The sequence below is a fragment of the Eptesicus fuscus genome, chromosome 7 (genome assembly GCF_027574615.1).
Source record: "Eptesicus fuscus isolate TK198812 chromosome 7, DD_ASM_mEF_20220401, whole genome shotgun sequence".
Taxonomy (NCBI): domain Eukaryota; kingdom Metazoa; phylum Chordata; class Mammalia; order Chiroptera; family Vespertilionidae; genus Eptesicus; species Eptesicus fuscus.
The window spans coordinates 67859034-67881902 of NC_072479.1; the positions used below are offsets into that span (position 1 = coordinate 67859034).

Here is a 22869-nt window from a genome sequence, read left to right on the forward strand (position 1 = left end):
TCGGCATCAGAGTCTTTGTCAAAGCTACAACCAATAGTTGATATGTGGCGTTTTAAGGATTGCTCTTCTACCTTTGTGTTGATCTGTAAAATAAGTGAAGATAGTAAGAAAATAAGGGCATATGAGAAAATGAGGGAGCCCTAGCCGGTTTGGCTCAGTGGATAGAGTGTTGGCCTGTGGACTTAAGGGTCCTAGGTTCAAGTCCAGTCAAGGGCACATGCCCGGGTTGCAGGCTCGATCCCCAGTAGGGGTTGTACAGGAGGCAGCTGATCAATGATTCTCTCTCATCATTGATGTTTCTATCTCTCTCCCTCTCCCTTCCTCTCTGAAATCAATAAAAACATACACTAAAAAATAAAAAAAGGGAGAATAATTGAATAGACTATATTGCCTGCTTTTCAGTTACATAAACTTTTAGAACAGTTAACAAGATTTGCACCTGCCTCTCTGCCTGCCCCACCGCCCCCTCATATATAAATACAGTATTGTAGTGGAACTAAGTAAAAAAAACCCGAAAGTCCTTTAAGTTACGGAGAAGTACCAGATTATTAGCTTATTCTCTGACCCTCCATTGTCTTTTTTTTTTTCATTAAATATATTTTATTGATTTTTTTACAGAGAGGAAGGGAGAGGGATAGAGAGTTAGAAACATCGATGAGAGAGAAACATCAATCAGCTGCTTCCTGCACACTCCCTCCTGGGGATGTGCCTGCAACCAAGGTACATGCCCTTGACCGGAATCGAACCTGGGACCCTTGAGTCCGCAGGCTGACGCTCTATCCACTGAGCCAAACTGGTCAGGGCTCCATTGTCTTTTTGAACTGTTGATTGCAAAGCTTTTCTAAAACGGCAATTAGGGAAGCATCTAAAGTTTAACTACTTCTTAGCTCATTTCATCCATAGATTTTAAATATAACTCTCTTGTCTAAGGCAAACAAAAATTCTTCATATTGAAAATAGAAAATTTGGTCTGTTTGCCAATGAACCATATCTTTTGAGCCATTATAGCTCATTATCATCAGTATAAACCTAGATTAGAAATAAAGTATTTTTGCATTTTTTATGTATAAAGAAAGTCTATGATTCACACATTTATCCCCATGTTTTTGGATATCTAGCTTTAAATGACTTGCACTGTAAAAAAACAACAAAACCCTAAAACTTCAATTTACTCATCAGACTGTATTATATTTGTATTTCGTGGTGTCAGGTTGAAATTCTAGAAACAGAGTTCTTAGGCAATGGCTTTCCTTTTCTATTTTAGCCATTATTCTGGACGTTTGAACCCTGGTGACTGTCACTCTGTTGATGTTTTTTTCTCAGAAAGATTGCTAGTCTCTTTTTGTAATAGCAGTAATATAAGTATATAAGAGAAACAATCACAGGCCAAAAAGCAAAATTCACATGTGGGCACATATGTTACAAAATTAAAAGGAGAACTGGCTTGATAATTCATATCTAAGACTCAGTCTCCTTATTGTAAAATATTGATGATTCTGGAAGATACTTTTGGAATTCTGGGCAGAAGGGGGATGTATCAAGGTTGCTAAATGCTTCTGCAGAGCCTCGTACATCTATCCTTTTGTCTACATGACAAATATTGGTATTCAGTACATTCCATTGAGTAAAGAAGCCCAATTCTGCATATTCAATATTCTTTACATTTATTTCAAAGCCTTTAAGTACATACTTATAGTTTTTTTTATAGTTTTCTGATTGAAATATAATCTTACTAATGGAAGGTACTACATTTCCCATTTTATTGCCACCTTTGCGTTAGATGTCCTTTTTTAGTTAGTTTTTAATAATTAGTACAGTGAGATTATGAGATTTTAATTTTAATTAATAAAATTAAAAATTTTCACTAATATCATAACAATCATATTCATTTGACCATAATACCATTTCATGTATAATTTTAAAATAGAATTTTTTTGGATGTAGTGATGTTCACATGTAGTATATTAAAGTAGAAATCAAGTTTTAAAAGTAGTATTCTAGTATGTAGTATTAATGGTAATTTCATAGTATGGTATAAAGGCATTACTTTTTGAAGTTTTTTTAATGAAAAGTGCTTCTGTAAAGATTTAAAAGGCAGAGGATATCGTTGAAAGTAGGCCTTTGTGGGAAACTGAGAAAATTGATCCATTTCAGATTTAAAAGAACAATGGCATCCAAACACTCCTACTATTTATATAAATTGAGACTTTATATTTTATTGCTAAATAATTTCAACCGATAGTCTATTTATTCTTCTTAGATATAATGCTGCTTGTTTTTCTACTTACTTTTTATTCTTACAAAATGTATTGCCTTTTTACTGTGTATTGTCCTTTGATGATATCTTTAAAATTTATTTTAAAGTCTTCAAGCTCATGTTTCATTTTTACCTCCTTATCACTCTCGCTTTTTACTGTCTGGTTTGTCCTTCATTGGCTTGGCCTTCCAATACTGTGCCTCGTGATTTTGAAGGCTACAGAAACTTGAGGAAAGCAATCGAGAAGAAAGAAGGTTGGAATATTTCCCAGGTTTTTTTTTTTTTTTTTTTTAAATTAAAATGTCATTTAAATTCTTAGTTGCCGTTCAAAAAGAAATGTGTTATAGAATTATAAATTGTTTCAGACCAGATTAGCTTGGTGCTTCTAAAAGTGATGTTGATTTTGTAAAATTAAAAATACCAAATATATTTTTGAAAAAACTTTTTAAGTATTTACATTAATTAAAATTCTGGCAATTTCATGTGATTTCAGAATAAAATATCATACTTATGAAGGAGATTTTTTTAGGTTAAGAAATGACCCTCAAACCTCATTTGGCTTTCAGAATGTATCTTTTCAGAAACTTGTGAGCAGACTGGGAATTATTATTTGGGTGGGAATTGTCATTTTGTTGCAGCCCATGCTAAGTCATGGGTGGGATCTCTTTCTTATTTGGTCTAATCTTTGTTGAAAAAAATATTAAAATGTCAACAAAGCAAAAGGAAACTGGCCTCACGACAGTTACGATTTACAAAACATTTTTAAGGTTCAATTAAGAAAACATGTTTTAAAATGTATTTGAAGTGAGCATCAAAGACAAGAAATCTCTGTTTTTTCCACTTGGAATTTGAGCAACATTTAGAAGTGCATTTCTCTATATTATAAACACTTGCATTTTAACTCATTCAGAATTATGGTTATTTAAACCAAGTCAAGTAGTTTTTTTTTACTTCTTAGAAGAATTTCTCTTTATAGATTTTTCTAAATAAATTCCCAGACTATATAATCAAAATGATTAAGAAAATAAACTGGTTTTAATAATATTTATGTATTTTAGAAGCACCACTCTAGAAATGTCATCTCTTAAAATAAGCCTTTTGAGAACATTTGCTATGCAACGATGAAGTAAACGAATATCTTACTTTAAACATGAGAGCTTAAAACTTATAATTCCTTGAAATTATTTGACAATTTACATTTCACCATTATATCCTACACATTATATATTATTCTAACGTTTCTGTAATTCTATTCTATACTTCTATAACTTATTTAAAGTATTCTAAAATGAGTCACACTAGAACTCATCTGATTAGTACATATCTAGGACATTATGTTTATCATTGGAATTAAACTAAGGGCTTAAAAATGTCAAATTTCTTCTGTTTTTGAAAATAAGATGCATAGTTCAAGTAGTGTGTGGAAGCATTTTCCCACCTGAAAATATTTAAGCCCTTTAAATGTACGTAGTGGAGTGTTTGCTTCCAACTTTTATATTATCCATAAAGGAGAGCAAAAGCAGAGCAGTTTGATGTTCTAGGACAGAGCTTCTCGAACATGCACAAGCATCCAGATCACCTTGGGAGGGTGATGAAATGAAGGTTCTGGTTCTGTAGGACTGAGGTGGAGCTGAGATTCTGCATTTCTAAAGGCTCCTAGATGATGCTAATGCTTTCCTGACTGTGGACCGAACCTTGAGTGCAGGATCTAGAATACTGGCCTGGGAGACTCAACACCTGGTTTGGGTCCCCTTGAGTGGATTAGTTTACCCAGGCCACAATTTCTTCCTTGGTTGTCAATAAAAATGTTGACACTGGTTGTCAAATATTAAAGGGGTTCAACCACATGAGCACTTGTGTTCCTTCTAGCTCCAAGATTCTGATTCTATGTCAAGTGCAGACTTAAAGATCTTTCATTGCTGCTGAGATAGTTATTTTACATATAATTTGCCCAGTTTATTGAGGAAAACTGGAATATTTGAAGTGCAATAATTATAAAGCATCAACTTGTATTTTAAAAGTTTAAACCTTAAGTGATTTATAAGGGTAAATTAATAATGTTAAGTTACAATGGATTTTTCTGCATCAGAATTGGCACAAACAGCGAATAATATGAGTTAACTTTATTTTAAGTAAAAAGTAACATTGGTTAAACTGGATACTGGAGGAAGGGAGAGGGCGTGTTGGGTCAAGAGTTTGGAATAAAGTGGTTTTATGGCTATACCTGAGGAAAAGAGAATTTGGGTTAGAATTTGAAGTAATAACAATAATAACATATGCTGCAACAGTTGTAGGTGAGGAAAGGAGACTGCATAGGTGAGGGAAAGGGGAATGCTGATGGGAAATATCTTTCCTAACACATTCTCCTTTCCTAGCCCTTAACTTTAGTCCATCTCTCAACTATAACACAACAGTGTTATGGTACTGACCTTTGAATGGAATGACTGGATGAGTTTTTTTCCAGATTTTCAGCTTGAACTGCACAGTGGTGGAAAATCAGCAGTCCTACTATGGATAGTAGAAGTGATGCAAGACAGGCATTCAGTATATTTACCTTTCCCTCTCACAGAATGATTTAACAACATTGATGGAACCCTGTTATAATTTACTTGGTTCCTTTCCAGTTATGATGGTTTTATTGGTATTGCTACTGCTAGTTTCTTCTCATCCTAGACACCTGTCTTCCATGCGTCTCTATGCATCTTTCAGTTGAACTCCAACATAATTAGTGTGTGTGACCCTTAGGCAGAGGTGCAAAATGGAGGTGTTCATGCACAGTCATAGGGTTAATGTATTTAACACTTACTGCACATTTATTATGTACATCCTCTGGGCACTGGGAATATAATACTGAGCCAAACAGACATGATGCCTGCCCTCATGAGGCTTATAGACTAGTGAAGAAGAAAGAAATTAAAGAGATAATCCATAAATATACATAAATTAAGAACTCTGAAAAATGCATACAAAGGAAAAGTATTTATAATTTCTGTTGTCTGAGTACAAAAATATTGGGGAGCACTGGGACTTAGAGTTAAAATTTAAAGTTTAATTATAATAACAAAACTTAAAAAGATTAAATTTTTAGTCTAGACTCTGAAAATAAATCCATGTATTAGGGCAACTATTTACTATAGCAGAATATCTGAAAGAAATGCTAGCTGTTGTAAAGTTATTGTGATAGAGTTTTTAAGCTCATGCTAGGGGGTATTTTATTTGGAGAATATTGCCTTATTCGAGTATTCTTTTTATTCTTAATATCTTGAAAATGTTACAGTAGCACAAGAGGAAATTTTTCACATATAGATTCACGTAAAGTTCACTTTCTTAATATTACTTGGCTTGATTAAATGTACAAGTCTAGTGTGCAGAAGTGTAACATCTGTGCATAATTGATTATGATTGCTAAACCCCTAAAAGGGTGAAGTGATTTAAGTGTGCCAAAACTTTGCTCACTATAGAGTCTCTCTTTTTCTCAGGGCTACCAGGGCTGACCTAGTTTAGTTATAACCATTAGCTGGCAGGAGTGTGTAGTTAAGTGTGTAGTTAGTACTCGATGACTGAAGAGAAGGCTTCTATTTGTATGGCGCATCTTGTGGCAGACCCTGAAACTTTCTGTTCACTCAGAGGTCAGCCTGGCCTTCAGACAGTTTTGATGTGCAAAGACCCATTTCTGGGAGATTATCAGAAACAGACCTGCGCTGTAGGTATGGCCTTGGGAAAAAGCATCACGTGCTATGTTATGGGAGACCTGAACGCGGATGGGTACAGCCAGTATAGACAAATTTACTGTGGGCAGATTTATTCTGGATCTTCAAATTTATTCTTAAATGTATTAGATAAAAATGCAGTTTTTGTATCTTTGTATTTAGATGAGAAAAGTTGTACATGTTAAGGTGAGAGAACAAAAATATTTATTTTTATTTCCTTTTCATTTAAATTGCCCGCCTTCTAGTTAAGTGGCTGTTCCTGTGACTAGTTCTTAGCTGTTTCATCAGTTCTCGTGCTCCCAGGACATGATCTGTTCCTCAGAGTTTCTGGAAAATAAGTTTCTCCTTCATTAATATTAATCACTGTACTATGGGTTGAATGGCAATTTCTATTTTCCTCTGAAGCATCAGACACGATAACTTTGGTCAGTAAAATGATCAATTCTTCCAGTATGTTTTCCCAAATAATTGATGATTTTTAAAAATCAGAAAGAAAAAAGTGAACCATTTTTCTCTCTACTTTAATACCATATCCTTTTGTTCCTTTTTTCAAAAGTGTGGCTGGTAAAGAGGATAATGCAGACACTGACCAAGAGAAAAAAGAAGAAAAGGGTATTTCAGAAAGAGAAAACAATGAGTTAGACATGGTAAGTATGGAAAAATGAACTTGTAAATTTTAGAACCTGAATTAGGTTGTCCTTGGCTATACTAACTTATGTGTGGAAAAGAGAGGTGGCTGGCTATCATGCATCCATTTTAGACTGTGTTTTTTTTTTAGAACCTCCTTTCTTTAGATACATGAACTATAAATATTGGCAACTCTCATTTTTGTGCCTTGTAAAAACATTGTGTGTGGGGAGATAGAATACCACAAGAGATGAAGTATTCTTTGATTTAGCACAAAGTTGTTATGTAAATAACCTTAAAATCATGGAATGATTTTTGAACTAATGAAAAGTGAAATTTTTGTACTTTTGCACTTTGTACTCCCTTAGTTTCTCTTAATGAGGTAATCAGTTTGCTTTGCCATATTGTGGTCACAAACCACATTTTAGGAAGAAAATCAAGAAGTGAGTGACCATGAGGATGAGGAAGAGGAGGAGGAGGAGGAAGATGACGATATCGAAGGGGGTGAAAGCTCAGATGAATCAGATTCTGAGTCAGATGAAAAAGGTACTTGCCTTTTGGTACAAGAACAAAAAATTCATTTGGGAATTTGATTAAAACATGACAAAAAAGTCTTAATTTTCTCAACTTCATCCTTGATGAAACAGCTTTTATGACTGTTGACCTATGTATGCCCTCTAAGGCTCATGCTTCTTCCCTTATTGGATTTAGTCATTGTGTGATTTCCATTCTTATTTAGTACAAATATATCTGTTGTCCCTGATCAATGTGAACACTTTTTATCTTGTTCACCTGTTTTAGTTTTATCTAGAATATGTTTTTTATAACTGCTAAGTGGATACCTGGATATCATGGTTTTCACACTCTTGCTTGAAAGATAAAATTATGATACATTGGTTTATCCCAGCATTTTTATTTTCTTCTTCTATAAATAGCCAATTATCAAGCAGACTTAGCAAACATTACTTGTGAAATTGCAATCAAGCAAAAGCTGATTGATGAACTAGAAAATAGCCAGAAAAGACTGCAGACACTGAAAAAGCAATATGAAGAGAAGCTAATGATGTTACAACATAAAATTCGGGACACTCAGCTTGAAAGAGACCAGGTGCTTCAAAACTTAGGTAAGAATTATCTCTAATTCAAATTAAAGTTCAAACTAAGTCATCAAAATGGATTTTTATCATCTCTTCCTTTAGAAAAGAAAATTATATTAGAAGCCACATTAAATATCAATGTTTCTCATAAGTTAAATATTTTTTTATTTTGTTTATTTCCCTTTGGTACCTGTCTAGGCTACTTAATTATTTTGTCTGATGTTGTGGTTAATTGTTTTCATGCCTTTGATTTATGCTGGAAACATTTTCTAAATTAAAAAGACTTCAATAATTGTTAAACAAGCAAAGAGTAGATAATAAAAGAGAAAGTGATTCAGAGACACTCTGGTTTGAGTTTGAGAGGATGTTCTTCTCGAAGGTCATGAGTTGTAAATCTGTGAAATAAAAATCTGCGACTCACAGATTCAGATATCCTTTGATCATTTAGGCTCAGTGGAATCTTACTCAGAAGAAAAGGCCAAAAAAGTTAGATCTGAATATGAAAAGAAACTCCAAGCCATGAATAAAGAATTGCAGAGACTTCAGACAGCCCAGAAAGAGCATGCAAGGTTGCTTAAAAACCAGTCTCAATATGAAAAGCAATTGAAGAAATTGCAGCAGGATGTGATGGAAATGAAAAAAACAAAGGTATTGATTCTATTTTCCATTAAAGTCTGATGTTGAAGATGCTTGTGTCATTTGGGACAAAAATATGATTGTGGTTCTTTCCATATTCAATAAAAGTTAACTATGTCTTCCAAATGATGCACTTCTTTGGGCAATTAGAAGTTGTTTCCTGTTGTCATCCATTATCAAAGCCTTTCTTCAGAGTAGCTGAAAAGCATGTGGTCAACATGGCTTCTGAGACCTTGATGGTATTTCTCTTCTTAAAACCCTTACACAAGGTTAACAACAATATAAAATATTGCAAACATTCAAAAAAGCACAGATAATAATACAATTAACACTATATCTAATATCCTAGTTTAAGATATTAAATATTAAAGATTTACACAAAGCTTCCTTTATATTAAGTTCCTGATCATATTCTTCTTTCCCTGAGAGGTAACAACTATTTTGAATTTGATGTTTATCACTCCCATGCATAGAAAAGTACAAATTGTCTTCCCTGACTAAAGAGAGTATTTGAATCTTGATCTGTTACCTGCTTTAGTTGTGGGATCAGTTATTAACATTTGGCATACCAATTAATGTTGTTTCCTTAAAATAGCAAATGTGGAAATGATTTAGGAAGTAGGTTATTATGTTGTGTATTTGCTGATGACAACAACAGTAGCTAAAATTATTGGGCGCTTGCTATATGCCAGACACTGTTATAAACAGTGCACAGATATTAACTCATTGAATTGTCTTAACAGTTCAGTGCCATAGAACTATTATCTCCATTTTGTATGAGAGAAAGCCAAAACCTAAAAAGGTTAAGTAACTCGCTCAAGGTGACACAGTGCCTGGTAATAAGTACCAAAAATTCATTCATATAGCAACTGAATACTGAATACTAGTATAAAAAGCATAAGCAATTTGATAGAAACATATTACCAATGTATTAGAAATAGAAATGTATTTCACTAAAGTAAGAATTGACCATTTGAAATGCAGCAAAACTCCACATTTTCATGTTAAATTTCTGAATTCTCAATAATTCATTCCACACATGTGGTTTATTCAGTGAATGTTTTGATAGAGTAATTCCAATAGATATATTTACCTATTTTTTTTTAGGTTCGCCTAATGAAACAAATGAAAGAGGAACAAGAAAAAGCCAGATTGACAGAGTCTAGAAGAAACAGAGAGATTGCTCAATTGAAAAAAGACCAACGTAAAAGAGATGTGAGTGGCCTTCCTTATGTACGAATGTTGTGCATGGGACAAAATTATTTAATAAATGAAGAAAAGTTTCTGATAACTATAACTATTAAAGACAGGCTAAGGACAATAAACACTAGTTTTATGTGTTGTTTATTACATAATATGTGTATTTTAGTTTAATATAAAAGTTTATGAAAAATACTATAATATTATTATAGATTTTATTGAAGGCTTATTTCCTACATGATGAGATGGAAGAAAATGTCAAAGAACAACTGGTTATTACTAGGGAGATCAGGGAACTATTATATAAGAGAGCAATTTTAGGATGGTTCTACAGATAGTTTCATCAGTACAGATTCTTTGAAAAGTTCTTGGAATGACAACCAGGTTTTACCAGAAGAGGCCTTTAAGATATACAAAAATGTTCATATTCTTTGACTCAAGAATTCTACTTCCATGAACTAAGACTACGAAAATATTCTAAAATAAGAAAAATTGCTGTACGTTAACATCTTCACTTTAAGGATATTTATAATAGCGAAAAAGGTAAAAACAAGCAAGATGATGTAGGAAGAATATATAAATAAGTTATAGCTCATCTAATTTAATAGGTTATTATTCATCCATTAATAATTAGGGCTTGGAAACCACATAGTGAAATGAAAAACGACTATGATTTAACATTAAGTATAAAATAACATTTCATATATGCATGCCTGATCCAAATCAGGGAAAATTTTGAAGGATATATCCCAACATGCTAACTGTAGTTGTATTAGGGTTATAGGTTATAGTTGATTGGGTGTTTCTTCTTTCCAAATTTTTTGACAATATAGTCATTTCATTTTCCTTAAAAGAAGAGGTTATCACCTTCTTTCCCCTGTTGTTGGTTAGTTTCAGCCTTTGATCCTTTTTCTCTCTCAACATTTTCTAAGTCTTCCCTGGATAAAACTGAGCGTACAGCATATTTCAGAAAATAGAAATCTACTTTGGGAGGTAAAAGGAAATTTAAGGAGGTAGAGAAGACAGAGTAATGAGGTTGAAAAGTAGATATTTTAGCCAGATGATTCCCATAATTATAGCTTTATTTATTTCATTCATTTCTTTTTTTTCTAACATATCAGTGGATTTTAATAATCAGTATACTTTGTCACTTTCAATTCCTGGGCATTTTAGGACTTGTTTATACTATTATTTTATTACTAAAATCAAGTAGATGGGCATGCTCATATTTTGCCTATTCTTTGTTTCCCTATCTGGTACTTTTTTAAAAAAAGATTGAGTTAAATTCATTTTTTTAAACTGTACAATTCAAGTTTTAAATATATTCACAAAATTGTACAACAATCACTACCATCTAATTCCAGAACATTTTGTCACTTCAAAAAGAAACTTATACCCCATAGCAGTCACTTTCCATTCTACCCTCTCCCTAGCCCCTGATAACCACTGACCCACTTTATTATCCTGATGATTTGTCTGCTTAGGACATTTCATCTAAATGGAATAATGCAATATGTAGCCTTTTGTTTCTGGCTTCATTTAGCATGATGTTTTCAAGGTTCATTCCTGGTAAGCATGTATTAGTAGATCATTTCTTTTCATGGCTGTATGGATAGAGCACATTTTGTTTACCCATTACTCAACTGACAGACCTTTGTGTTATTTACACTTTTTGGCTATTTATTTTGTTTTTCGTGAAAACTTTTGGATGACAGGAACAGTTGCCTTCCAATATATGCTATTTATTACCAATTCATATTAGATATAGAGAGATCAGTATTGAACAATTAACTCTTGGGAATATTATCTGCCACACAAATGATCATAAATGATATACTATCTTACCTAATATTAGACAAACATGACCATACCTCTGCTATGCCACCAGCCAATCAGGAGTAATATGCAAATTAACCCAACAAAGATGGTGGTTAATTCGCATACTCAGCCTTTGAGTGACAGGGGCAGGATGCACACCCCCCCCCCCCCCCCCCCCCCCCCGTTCTGGCAGCATGGGAAGGAGGGCCTGAGCAGAAAGGGGCTGGGCCAGAGTGGAAAGGCTGTGCAGGCAGCCAGGGAAAAGAAAGCCCATTCTAGCACGAATCTTCGTGCATCGGGCTTCTAGTTCTATTATACAGCTGTGAGGCTGGCTAATCATATACAAAACTAACATTCAAACTCCTTCCTTTTTTATTTGCTGCTTTGTGTATATATTGAGCCCCTTTCTAAATTCTTTCTTGTCATATTAATCTCTGTACTTTTAGAGAATCAAGTACATTTGTACACCACACAAAAAATATAAATGAGCTTGAAATTTGACTTTTAATAGGAAGAAATGTAATGTAAAAATAAGTTTCAAACTATATGTAAATTTTAACTTCTGGTAATTTATTCATTTAAAGAAGATTTATTAACTTTGCTTCTATGTCAATCATTATTATAGTCAATAAAATATGCTTGGGGTAAGATAGAATTCTTTTCTCTAAAAATTCTCAGCTGATGGCATAGGAATATGCCTAAGCATGAGATGAATGACCTGTTTAAATTTGGGATCCAAAACATGCAGAGTTATTTTTTATATCACAAAATTTAAGTCCTAGAAGGAATGTTTTTGATCAAGTTTAATTCCTAAGCTTTGCCCAAGATCATAGAGTTGAATAAATGACAGAACCAGAATTAAGATCTATGTTTTTTTTTTTAATCCAACATTATTCCCTAAATTATAGTCCTGTGAAATGGCTTAAAGTAATCCATAATTAATTGTCTTTATCATATAAAGTATCTAGAAACAAATTGATAGGCAATACTAACATGTTTCATTGTCCATTTACTTTACCCAACATTTTAAAAAGTTATTATACAGTGCTAATCCAATTAATTTATATCCTCCCCATATTTAAAACAGAGTTTGGAATTACTGTATATATTGTAAGGTACATCTATTGAAACTGGCCTAAACTGTGTTTCTTCTTGTGTGTGCCTCAGCCAGCAAAACAAAATGTCTAACAAAAAGGAAATGAGAATATTTGTGAAGCATTTAGAAAAGTACTTGTATATAGTAAGCACTATTTGAGTGTTTTTTACCTAAAAGTATATGCCCCAGAGATAGCCTTTCAGAGAGAGATGACTATATCAATATGCATTTGTGTTTATTGGAATAAAATACTTGTATCTGCAATAATGGATGCAAGGTTGTTGTTAGCTCAGATTTTGCTAAGAACTCTTATAGTTTCCAGCAGGCTGGGGTATATATTATTGTAGGAGGAGGAAGTATTGTATTTTCCAGTTTACTATTTTAACTTACTCAATATTCTTTTATAGCATCAACTTAGACTTCTGGAAGCCCAAAAAAGAAACCAAGAAGTGGTTCTTCGTCGCAAAACTGAAGAGGCAAGTTGGCCATTTAGAGGAAACATTCTGACTTTGAGATAAATGATGTATTTCTATCGATGAAGGGAATGAGTCAGTCTCTGTTGCTATTTCAGGTTACAGCTCTTCGTCGGCAAGTAAGACCCATGTCAGATAAAGTGGCTGGGAAAGTCACACGGAAGCTGAGCTCCTCTGACACCCCCGTTCAAGACACAGGTTCCAGTGTGGCTGCTGTAGAAACAGATGCGTCAAGGGCAGGAGCTCAGCAGAAAATGAGAATTCCTGTGGCAAGAGTCCAGGCCTTACCCACGCCCGCAACCAACGGAACAAGGTCAACACGATTCTTCTGTTCCTCCTAACAGAATCTGTGTGGCATTATTACTGAATGTTGGACTTAAATGCAAAACAGCATATTGTGTGCTAGTGCACAATCCAATAAGCACATAAGTAATTATGTTTGTCTGTTTATATATGATTATAGAAAAATGTATCAGAGAAAAGGGTTGACTGGCCGGGTGTTTACTTCCAAGACGGCACGCATGAAGTGGCAGCTTCTTGAACGCAGGGTCACGGACATCATCATGCAAAAGATGACGATTTCCAATATGGAGGCTGACATGAATAGACTCCTCAAGGTGTGGAAAATAGAAAGCAGATATGCTCTCCTTTAGCTGGCTGTGAATTTTCAGTTTTTCAAGTTTGTTCCCTGGGTAAATGTAATACTAAGGATTTTCCCCCTAGTGAGTTTTGATTGCATTGTGTATGAATAAATGAACATCCTCTATTAAAAATTGTGGTAAGAACAGGTAACATGAGATCTGTACTCAAAACTTTAAATGTATAGCATAGTATTGTTAACTATAAGCACAGTGTTGTACAGCAGATCTCTAGAACTTACTCATTTTGTATAACTGAAACTTCATACCCATTGAATAGCAACTCCCCATTTCCCTCTTCCCCCAGCCCCTGACAACCACCATTCTACTTACTGCTTCTATGAGTTTGACTCTTTTACATACATCATATAAGTGGAACCCTTCAGTACTTGTCCTTCTGTGACTCACTTATATCACTTAGCACCATGTCCTAGATGAGCATAATGTCTTAAAATCCAACTGTTTCCTCAATAGCAACGGGAAGAACTCACAAAAAGAAGAGAGAAACTTTCCAGAAGAAGGGAAAAGATAGTCAAGGAGAGTGGAGAGACAGATAAAAATGTGGTCAACATCAATGAGGAGATGGAGTCATTAACTGCGAATATAGATTACATCAATGACAGCATTTCTGATTGTCAAGCCAACATCATGCAGATGGAAGAAGCAAAGGTTTGTAATTTAAAAAACTGTGTAATGCCTTACTATTATTTTTTTATTATTAAAAGCAGTTTTAATTTTTATGTGAAGGAATTTTTTTTTATTTATTTAATATGTTTTTTAGGTTTTGTATGTATACCACTCCCTGCCTGCTCTTTAGCTATCTCTGCTCATTTCGTATTATTTATTACTTGTAAAAGACATATATCATTTATTAATCTACCTTGTGCCTCATCTTTTCTACTAGACTATATATTTTTGGTGTGGGGATTATATTTTACACTATTCTGAGGAGTCCAGTTAGTTAACCTAGTGAAGCAATAGGCTTTTGCCTTCTGTTTAAATACAGTTAGCTCAAAGTAATGTTACATCATCTGCTGGTTTGATGTAGGAAGAAGGAGAAACCCTGGATGTCACCGCAGTCATTAATGCTTGCACGCTTACAGAAGCCCGGTACCTGCTAGGTCACTTCTTGTCAATGGGCATCAATAAGGTAAGATCAACACTGTTAATGAAAATCCAAGTTTTGATTAATTTCATTGTAGTTTTTATCTTTCCCCAGTGACCCCTTCCTTTGTGATAAGGAAGAAGATTCTTTTTAATTAGAAAAAATTCCTTTTACCTTTTATTTATTTATTTTTAAAATATATTTTTATTGATTTCAGAGAGGAAGGGAGAAGGAGATAGACAGAAACATCAATGAGAGAGACACATTGATTGGCTGCCTCCTGTATGCCACCCTCTGGGGATCAAACCCGAAACCTGGGCATGTGCCCTGACTGGGAATTGAACCCATTTAACCCGAGACCTCTTGGTCCATGGGACGACACTCAATCCATGGAGCTATATCAGCAGGGCCCTTTCCCCTGTTTTTTAGAGTTAAGAAGCATCAGCAATATTTAGATCAAATCCACCTATTGTGTTTGTATATTAGAACAGATAAACAATTTAGGGAATAATTAATTCCTCTTTTGCTTTAACAAAGGAAGAATGAAAAGAAAATCTCTTGGGTTGCATACAAATTTGGTATCATAGGATGAATACTGATTCTTTACAGCTCAAAAACATAAAATTAGAAAGGAAAAAATATAGTTTCATTCTCATCCTCTTTGAATAGGAATGCATTCATGTCACCTGTAAGAAACTTCTGCCTAAATGTTGAAGGTGATAGTGATTTCTGACTTATTTTTTCCCCCTCATGTTGCGGTTGTGCCTAGAACTAGGCCATTTATGCTATGTTTTCTTAATTAATTTTCACTAGTGCCAGGAAGTAGGTATTATTCATATAACTTTGCATATGAGAAACCTGAGAATCAGGAAGATAAGGTAACCTGTTCAAGGGCGCGAAGCTAGTAAGTGGAGGCACGGAGATGAATCAAGGTAAGGCGTATTTGCTGTCGAAATCCATATGCACTTGCTATTTGTTTCAGATCTTTGTTTGGTAGATTCTGTTTTGTATGACCTAACATAATTTTATTTATATTTTTGGTGGTGTTACAGGGTCTTCAGGCCGCCCAGAAAGAGGCTCAAATTAAAGTACTTGAAGGTCGGCTTAAGCAAACAGAAATAACCAGTGCGACACAAAACCAGCTCTTATTCCACATGTTGAAAGAGAAAGCAGAGTTAAATCCTGAGCTGGATGCTTTACTGGGCCATGCTTTACAAGGTAATCTAACTATATTTTAGTTAAATAATTGCATGGGAGCTTTGCTCTTTTGAGTATGCTATACTATACTTTCCCCTAGAGCTTGACTGAATAGATGCTATATTTACTTACATTTTTATTAGTTATTCCTTCTTTAATTTGCATGTATGAATTTGGGGGGATGTAATTTACTATTGTCATCCCAAGAAATGATTACAAACTTACTGGAAAAAAGGCTTACTTAACCTTATTAAGGAGTTAGTTTTCATGGATAAAGAAGAACCAAGTTTCTGAATTGGTTATTTAAATTATTTATAATATTAGCCAACTGTCATTACTTGACTCTGCATATCTAACTGCCTTAAAAAATTAATGTTTTTGTTATGGCATCTATTCTACATATCTTACAAATGGTACCATAATCTTGTTTTATGTGGGAGTTTTTAACATTGGATCTGTTTTGATTGGAGTATTGCTTTTTGTTTCCTTTTTGCTATTATTTACACAGATCTAGATAGCGTACCTTTAGGTAAGTATGTTTAGCTTTCTGTGTACCCTACAAGCTGCATGAATTACTAATTGTTCATGTGCACTAATTGTGGTACATCTTATTTTTAAAATGTTTATTGGCAACCACTGTTTTGCATGATCCTTTTTGAAATGTATCCACAACCACAAACATACTAAGCCTTTTGTCTTTCTCATACATGCTTGATTTTAAAATTCTTAAAATGTTTAAAGAAGTATGCTTTAGTGAACTTTTTTCTTTTATTACTTGAACTGCAATTGTGGCTCCCGTTTGTAAGCCATTTTTTCTCTTTCTTGTAAAAGGCAAAAAAAAAAAAAAAAAAAGGAGTACATATTTCTTTTTAATTTTTAAATATATCTATTAACTTACATCTGTTGTTTTAACATCATAAATAACTTTCTTTGATATATATCTTTGGTGTATATTTATCTTTAGGATATATTTGCTAGATTCTCAGCTATGTTTTATAAAATTAAGCATATATATTTTAATATTGTAAATTAAACTATCCAAGGATCTTATATGAACAAATTGAAACAATATTTAAGATCATAACATTTTTAAATTAGAAGAGGCTTTAGTGATTTTTGCATATAAAGATTTTCAACCTTTTTCTGTTGCCACTACAGCATTCACATGAACTACCCCCACCCGTCAGTATTATTTCTACTCCTCTTGGTGATCATACACATGAAGAACCAGGAGTATCAGGGCAATTTTATTATTTGAAATTTTTCTGAATCCTTATTTCATCCTTATTTAAATAGTTTAAATCCTTATTTAAATAGTTTTTATTTAATCAAAATTATTTCACAACCTGGTCTGAACTTTCTTTTTTCTAATCATACAGTTGTCCAAGTTTTTAAAATGCTTTTTACTTTAAAGGAGAGGAATGTAACCAAAAGATTAAATGTAATTACCTCTCTGTGTCACTAGAATAAACATACTCTATGAATCTGAATTTATTTAATTTTTTTATTTATTTATTTAAATATATATTTTTATTTATTTAAGAGAGGAAGGGAGAGGGAGAGAGAGATAGAAACATCAATGATGAGAGAGAATTATTGAGCAGCTGCCTCGAGCCCAAAACCCCAGCATGTGCCCTGACTAGGAATCGAACTGTGACCTGCTGGTTCATAGGTGGATGCTCAACTATTGACCCATGCCGGCAGGGCCTGAATTTATTTAAAATAATGTCACACAAATAAAATACATGAGCTATATGATTTTTATAATGTTTATACTTCATGTTAATCTCAAAATAGTATTTCTTTGATATCAGCTGCATAATATAGGTATGGAAAGGCTAGTACTTTTATACTGCTCATGCTATAACAAATAAAGGTTAAAAAAAAAGGAGGATTGGTTATATCCTAACCAAGTTTCTGGATTATAACCAGAAAATTTTCAATTCCATGTGTTATCAGCACATTTCTTTTCCTCCTTCTATACTTCTTTCTCTTCCTTCTTCTTTTCTTAGTGGGTCAACTTATAGCAATAAGTAAAAGTCCATGATCTCTCTTACTTTGGAAGAAAAGTGCAATGCCCTCTTTGATATCCTTTTGTGCAGAAAATGTTAAGCTGCTAATTTCATGAGCAGAGTTACTTTTTCACAACTTTCAATTATCTGTAACTTGAAGAAGGGTCTTAAGCAGAGAGTTGGAACCCATTTGACTGATGTAACTTATGTCTTAATTGCAGAAATTTGCCCCAGGTATTGGGGCCATAAATGTAGCCCAGAGGTGCTTGGAGGAAAAGTATGGAAGAAGAAAAAAATGGAAGTGAAATCCACATAAGCTGGGCAGCCATATATACATTGCTAAAAACAAAACCACATTAGCACCAATGTTATTTCAAGCATTGGGCGTAGTGCTGGGATTCAAAGATATATAAGACACAAAATTTTGCCCTTGTGGTCTTGATGCTGAGGTTGACAGACCGTGAACAGATTGTGATACATTATATTGAGGGCAGTGATTGAAGTATATTCAGTATGGGGGTTGTGAGAGCACAAAATGGGACCACCCAACAGGAATGGAGGAGTCCAGAGGAGGTGACATTTGAGCTGAAACATAAAAAAGGAAAAAGAGTTAGCCTGGTGGAAGAAAAAGAATTAGCCAGACCAAAGATAAGGTGGAAGGGGGGCCTGAACAGAGTGAATCTAGGCAATGACTAAGTGAAAGCATAAGTTAGCCCCAATATTGTGTGCACAAGGTGTTTAAGCTGATTGGTACCCTAGAGCAACAAGTACATGGCACAGAATGAGGGAACAAAGCTAGAGGGTGAGCCAGGGCCAGCACTTCATGCTAACAGGCTTGTAGTTTTTGAAGAACACCTTTATTTTCCCTTCTCTTTTCCCTACCTACGTTAGCATCCTGACTTTGTATATTTGCTGGAAGACTCATGGGGCTCACAGTATTGTATCTACAGCAAAGATTCATGAGAATAGAAAGGATACATAAAGGAGTCCATGTCCAGGCTTCCTTATGTTTCACCCTCCCACAAGAGATTGCACAGAATGTCCTTTCTTCCTGGAATGAAAGTGCGGCAACATTTTGTGATGTTTATACTCAGGGAAATCCGTTATAGAGTCAGCACCCGAGGTTTTTACTGGGGACTCTCACACAGATACCCTCTGCCCAGTATATACCTGGATGCCAGACTCTCAGAGGAAAGCAGGAGTTTGGCAGAAGCCAGATTGTTTGTACAAATTCTAGGTACAATGAGCCACTCTCGTTAGTTCACTGGTAACTGGGGCCCCTTGCTAGGGTTCTTTTCCCAGCCTTACAAAGCGTTCAGCATTCTGGAGAAAGGGGCTGCACATTGATGATTAAAGAGTCCAGAGACGAAAGATAATTTTGAAAGGCATTTGGGGTCAGAGGAGCTTCAGCTGAAGGAGCTAGAAGACTTCTCCTTCACCCAGGACCCTGCTTTTATTCACACGATTTATCCTAAGACAAGGTGGAGATATACACTTTAAAGGGTAAGGTATCAAAGGGTATTGTCAGTTTGGGGAATAGCCTACAGCTGTTCAGGTATTTGGCCAACAGGAGGCAATAAAATGCCCTGAGCTCTCTGGCAGCAAACGATTATCCTATTCAGGTTTGGGGGAAGTGCTGTTTAGCCATTTCCAACATTTAAACTACATATGTGGCTCACCCTTGTTGAGCCCACCAAGTCCCATCAACATTTTGACGGAACTCTTGTAATTATTACATGCTGGAATTGGTTCCTGGCAGCCCCTCTGCCAGCCAAGGTTGCAGATGCCAGACAAAGTTCGACCTTGCAAGCAGTCCTGTCTAAGGATAGCAGTCTTCGGGCTGCCAGTCTAATTATTTTCTGTACACTGCTTTGAAAAAAGTTTTTATTAATTTTAGAGAGAGGAAGGGAGAGGGAGAGAGAGATTGAACATTGATTAGAGAGAAACATTGATTGGCTTCCTCCTGAATGTCCCCCATTGGGGATCAAGCCCACAACTCAGGCATGTTCCCTGACCAGAAATTGAACCAGCGACCTCCTGGTGCATGGGACAGTGCTCAACCACTAAGCAACACCAACTGGCTGTTTTATTATTTTATTACTAGAGGCCAGGTGTGTAAAATTCGTGCATGTGGGTTGGGGGTCCCTCAGCCTGGCCTGCACCCTCTCCAGTCTGGGATCTCTTGGGAGATGTCTGACTGCCGGACCTCTAAACTGGCAGTTGGACATCCCTCTCGCAATCCGGGACCGCTGGCTCCTAACCGCTCACCTGCCTGCCTGCCTGCCTGATTGCCCCTAACCGCCTCTGCCTGCTGGCCTGATGCCCCAAACTGCTCCCCTGCCGGCCTGATTGTCCCTAACTGACCCCCCCACCAGCTTGATCGCCCCTAACTGCCCTCCCCTGCCAGCCTGATCTCCCCTAACTGCCCTCCCGTGCTCGCCTGATCGCCCCTAACCGCCTCTGCCTCAGCCCCGGCCATTGTAGCTTTGTGCGGAAAGACATCCGGAAGATGTCTAGTCTAATTAGCATATTACCCTTTCATTAATATAGATTTTAAAAAATATATTTTTATTGATTTCATAGAGGAAGGGAGATGGAGATATAGAAACATCAATGATGAGAGAGAATCATCCTTTGGCTGCCCCCTGCACACCCCACACTGGGGATGGAGCCTGCAACCCGGACATGTGCCCTGACCTGGAATTGAACTATGACCTCCTGGTTGAGGTCAATGCTCAACCACTGAGCCATGTTGGCTGGGCTGGGGCTGTTTTATATAACTTAAAAAAAAATAGCTTAAAAAATAACTTCACTAGTTAACTTCCAGTGAAGTGAGATTGTGCAACTTTGCACTTACATGAATAAACTTTAAGGCATTCGGGCGTTATAAATCTCTGCCCTTAGCTTTAATTCTATGGTGATGGGAAAAGAAGCTGGCATTGGGCTGGATTTATGTTCTGGGAGTTGAGAGTGTGACAGTGAGGTGATGGTTTGTCCTGCAGCTCAGATGACTGTAGTGTTCATACCAAGCTCAGTCCAGAAGAGGGGTCTGATTTGGTGACTGAATGGGTGGCACCTCTAACCTCTGGCTAGGTTGGTTATGTCAAAATATAATTATCTCTAGATTAGGCATACGTGCATAGGCAGGAACTAAGTAGTTTTTACCAAACACTCATATGATATTTACCATACTAACTGATTTCTCCCCACAAGAATACTAGCCAATCTTAGTCCGCTTTTATACATGGGGAAATAAAGGCTAGTTTGTCATTCCTTTTAACCCCATTTTCTATGTTGTCAATTAATTCAGTCAGCTTAGTACTCAAGAATCCTGGTGTGAAGCAGGTCCTTGAGCCTTCCTCTAATGGTGAGCTTTGAGATACACATTGCCTTCAAGACTACCATTTTCTCCACTTCAGAAAGTAAACTCCCTTCTATGGGTCCCAGATGGGCTCCTTTTTATTTTTTAATATTTTTATTCGTTTCAGAGAAGAAGGGAGAGGGAGAGAGAGATAGAAACATCAATGATGAGAAGCATTGATTGGCTGCCTCCTGCACACCCACACTGGGGATCGAGCCCACAACCTTGGGCATGTGCCCTGACTGGGAATGGAACAGTGACCTCCTGGTTCATAGATCAACACTCTACCACTGAGCCACACTGGCCGGGTGATGGGCTCCTTTTTAGATAATACTATCAAGTATCAAGTATTACTGAATATCCTGTTCTACCTGCTAAACAGTGAAGAAAGAAAGGGAACATCAGAGAAAGAGATTAGTTGACTTACGTACTTATATGATATAAAATTAAAAGCTAAAAGGGGATGACTCATATATTTTATTAATATATGTTATTTATAATTCTGTCTTTAGTTTTGTGGAATGATTTTATAGTACAATGTGTATGTTTTTAAAACCTGAACCCATGTTACGGGCTCACTGACATTTTAAATAGTTCACTTTCACTGGCTGTTTTATTTACTGACTTCCTGATAGTTTTGTTTGCTTTTTCTTCTTCTTTTTTTAATAGCCTGCTAGAGTTGTTCTGAAATAGCAGTGGTTTATTTGTGTTCATTTATGAAACCATTGCATGCAAACCTATTGTTTTTGTCTTTCATGTACACATGAATGAGCTGCATGCTGATGTATAATCTATAGGTACCTAAACACACACATACTCTCTGCTTGAAAACAAAAATAAAGGGAACTCATAAGCATTTTCTTTACTCTTACATTTTATTCAGTGGGTTTTCAAAAATTTGGATGGCTTGGGACAAATGCATACTATGAAAAAATATATAATGTAATTACACATGCTCTTATAAGTACATGATTTCAATTCTATCCTATGAATGTTGTTCTATGGTTTATCAAACTCTGACAGGAGGAAGATTTTCATATAAATTTTACTAATTTTCTTTCATCTCTGACACTTCTATTATAGAGAAAGGGCAAATAACAATATTAAAATATTTTCTCTAATTAATTCCCATTTAATGTGCATGAATTTCGTGCACCGGGCCACTAGTATAATTACACATGCTCTGATAAGTACATGATTTTAATTCTATCCTATGAATATTGTTCTATGGTTTATCAAACCTGTGGTTTTTCTATTTTGAACATGTTTTTCCTCATCCTAGGACATGTAGTCAAAGGATTTTCTTAGAAATGTTTTTCTACATTTCTATTTTGATTCAGTTACTAAAACCAAAGTGCCCATATTGAACCCTTGGGCTGATAGTTATGGTAGTATAGGGATTACAGTCATCATTCAAATTGCAACATGGATAATACATTTTGGACATGTTTTTATTTTATAGAAAATGTAGAGGATAGTACTGATGAGGATGCACCTTTAAACAGCCCAGGATCAGAAGGAAGGTAAGAGAATCTTTGGGAACTTAATAGATTTTACTAGTTTCTATGATATTTTTAATACTTTATCTTGATGCTTCAAACAATTACCCTTATAAAACAAATAATTTTGAATTTTATGGCTG

General features: G+C 35.3%; 1 protein-coding gene across 9 annotated transcripts in view; it reads left to right on the forward strand.

The window, feature by feature from the left end:
- Positions 1 to 22869, forward strand: part of KIF21A (kinesin family member 21A) — a 139223-nt gene that overhangs the window by 90081 nt on the left and 26273 nt on the right. For 4 of the 9 annotated variants that reach the window (XM_054719159.1, XM_054719162.1, XM_054719166.1 and 1 more), the window contains exons 12-25: positions 2473 to 2511; positions 6524 to 6614; positions 7023 to 7140; positions 7530 to 7718; positions 8140 to 8339; positions 9435 to 9542; positions 12849 to 12917; positions 13013 to 13227; positions 13378 to 13531; positions 14027 to 14221; positions 14601 to 14702; positions 15710 to 15875; positions 16363 to 16383; positions 22690 to 22750. In XM_054719159.1, coding sequence (XP_054575134.1) covers positions 2473 to 2511; positions 6524 to 6614; positions 7023 to 7140; positions 7530 to 7718; positions 8140 to 8339; positions 9435 to 9542; positions 12849 to 12917; positions 13013 to 13227; positions 13378 to 13531; positions 14027 to 14221; positions 14601 to 14702; positions 15710 to 15875; positions 16363 to 16383; positions 22690 to 22750 — 1728 coding nt within the window. The remainder of the gene's footprint in view (positions 1 to 2472; positions 2512 to 6523; positions 6615 to 7022; positions 7141 to 7529; positions 7719 to 8139; positions 8340 to 9434; positions 9543 to 12848; positions 12918 to 13012; positions 13228 to 13377; positions 13532 to 14026; positions 14222 to 14600; positions 14703 to 15709; positions 15876 to 16362; positions 16384 to 22689; positions 22751 to 22869) is intronic. The other 5 variants (XM_054719161.1, XM_054719168.1, XM_054719164.1 and 2 more) reach the window with 3 other exon arrangements.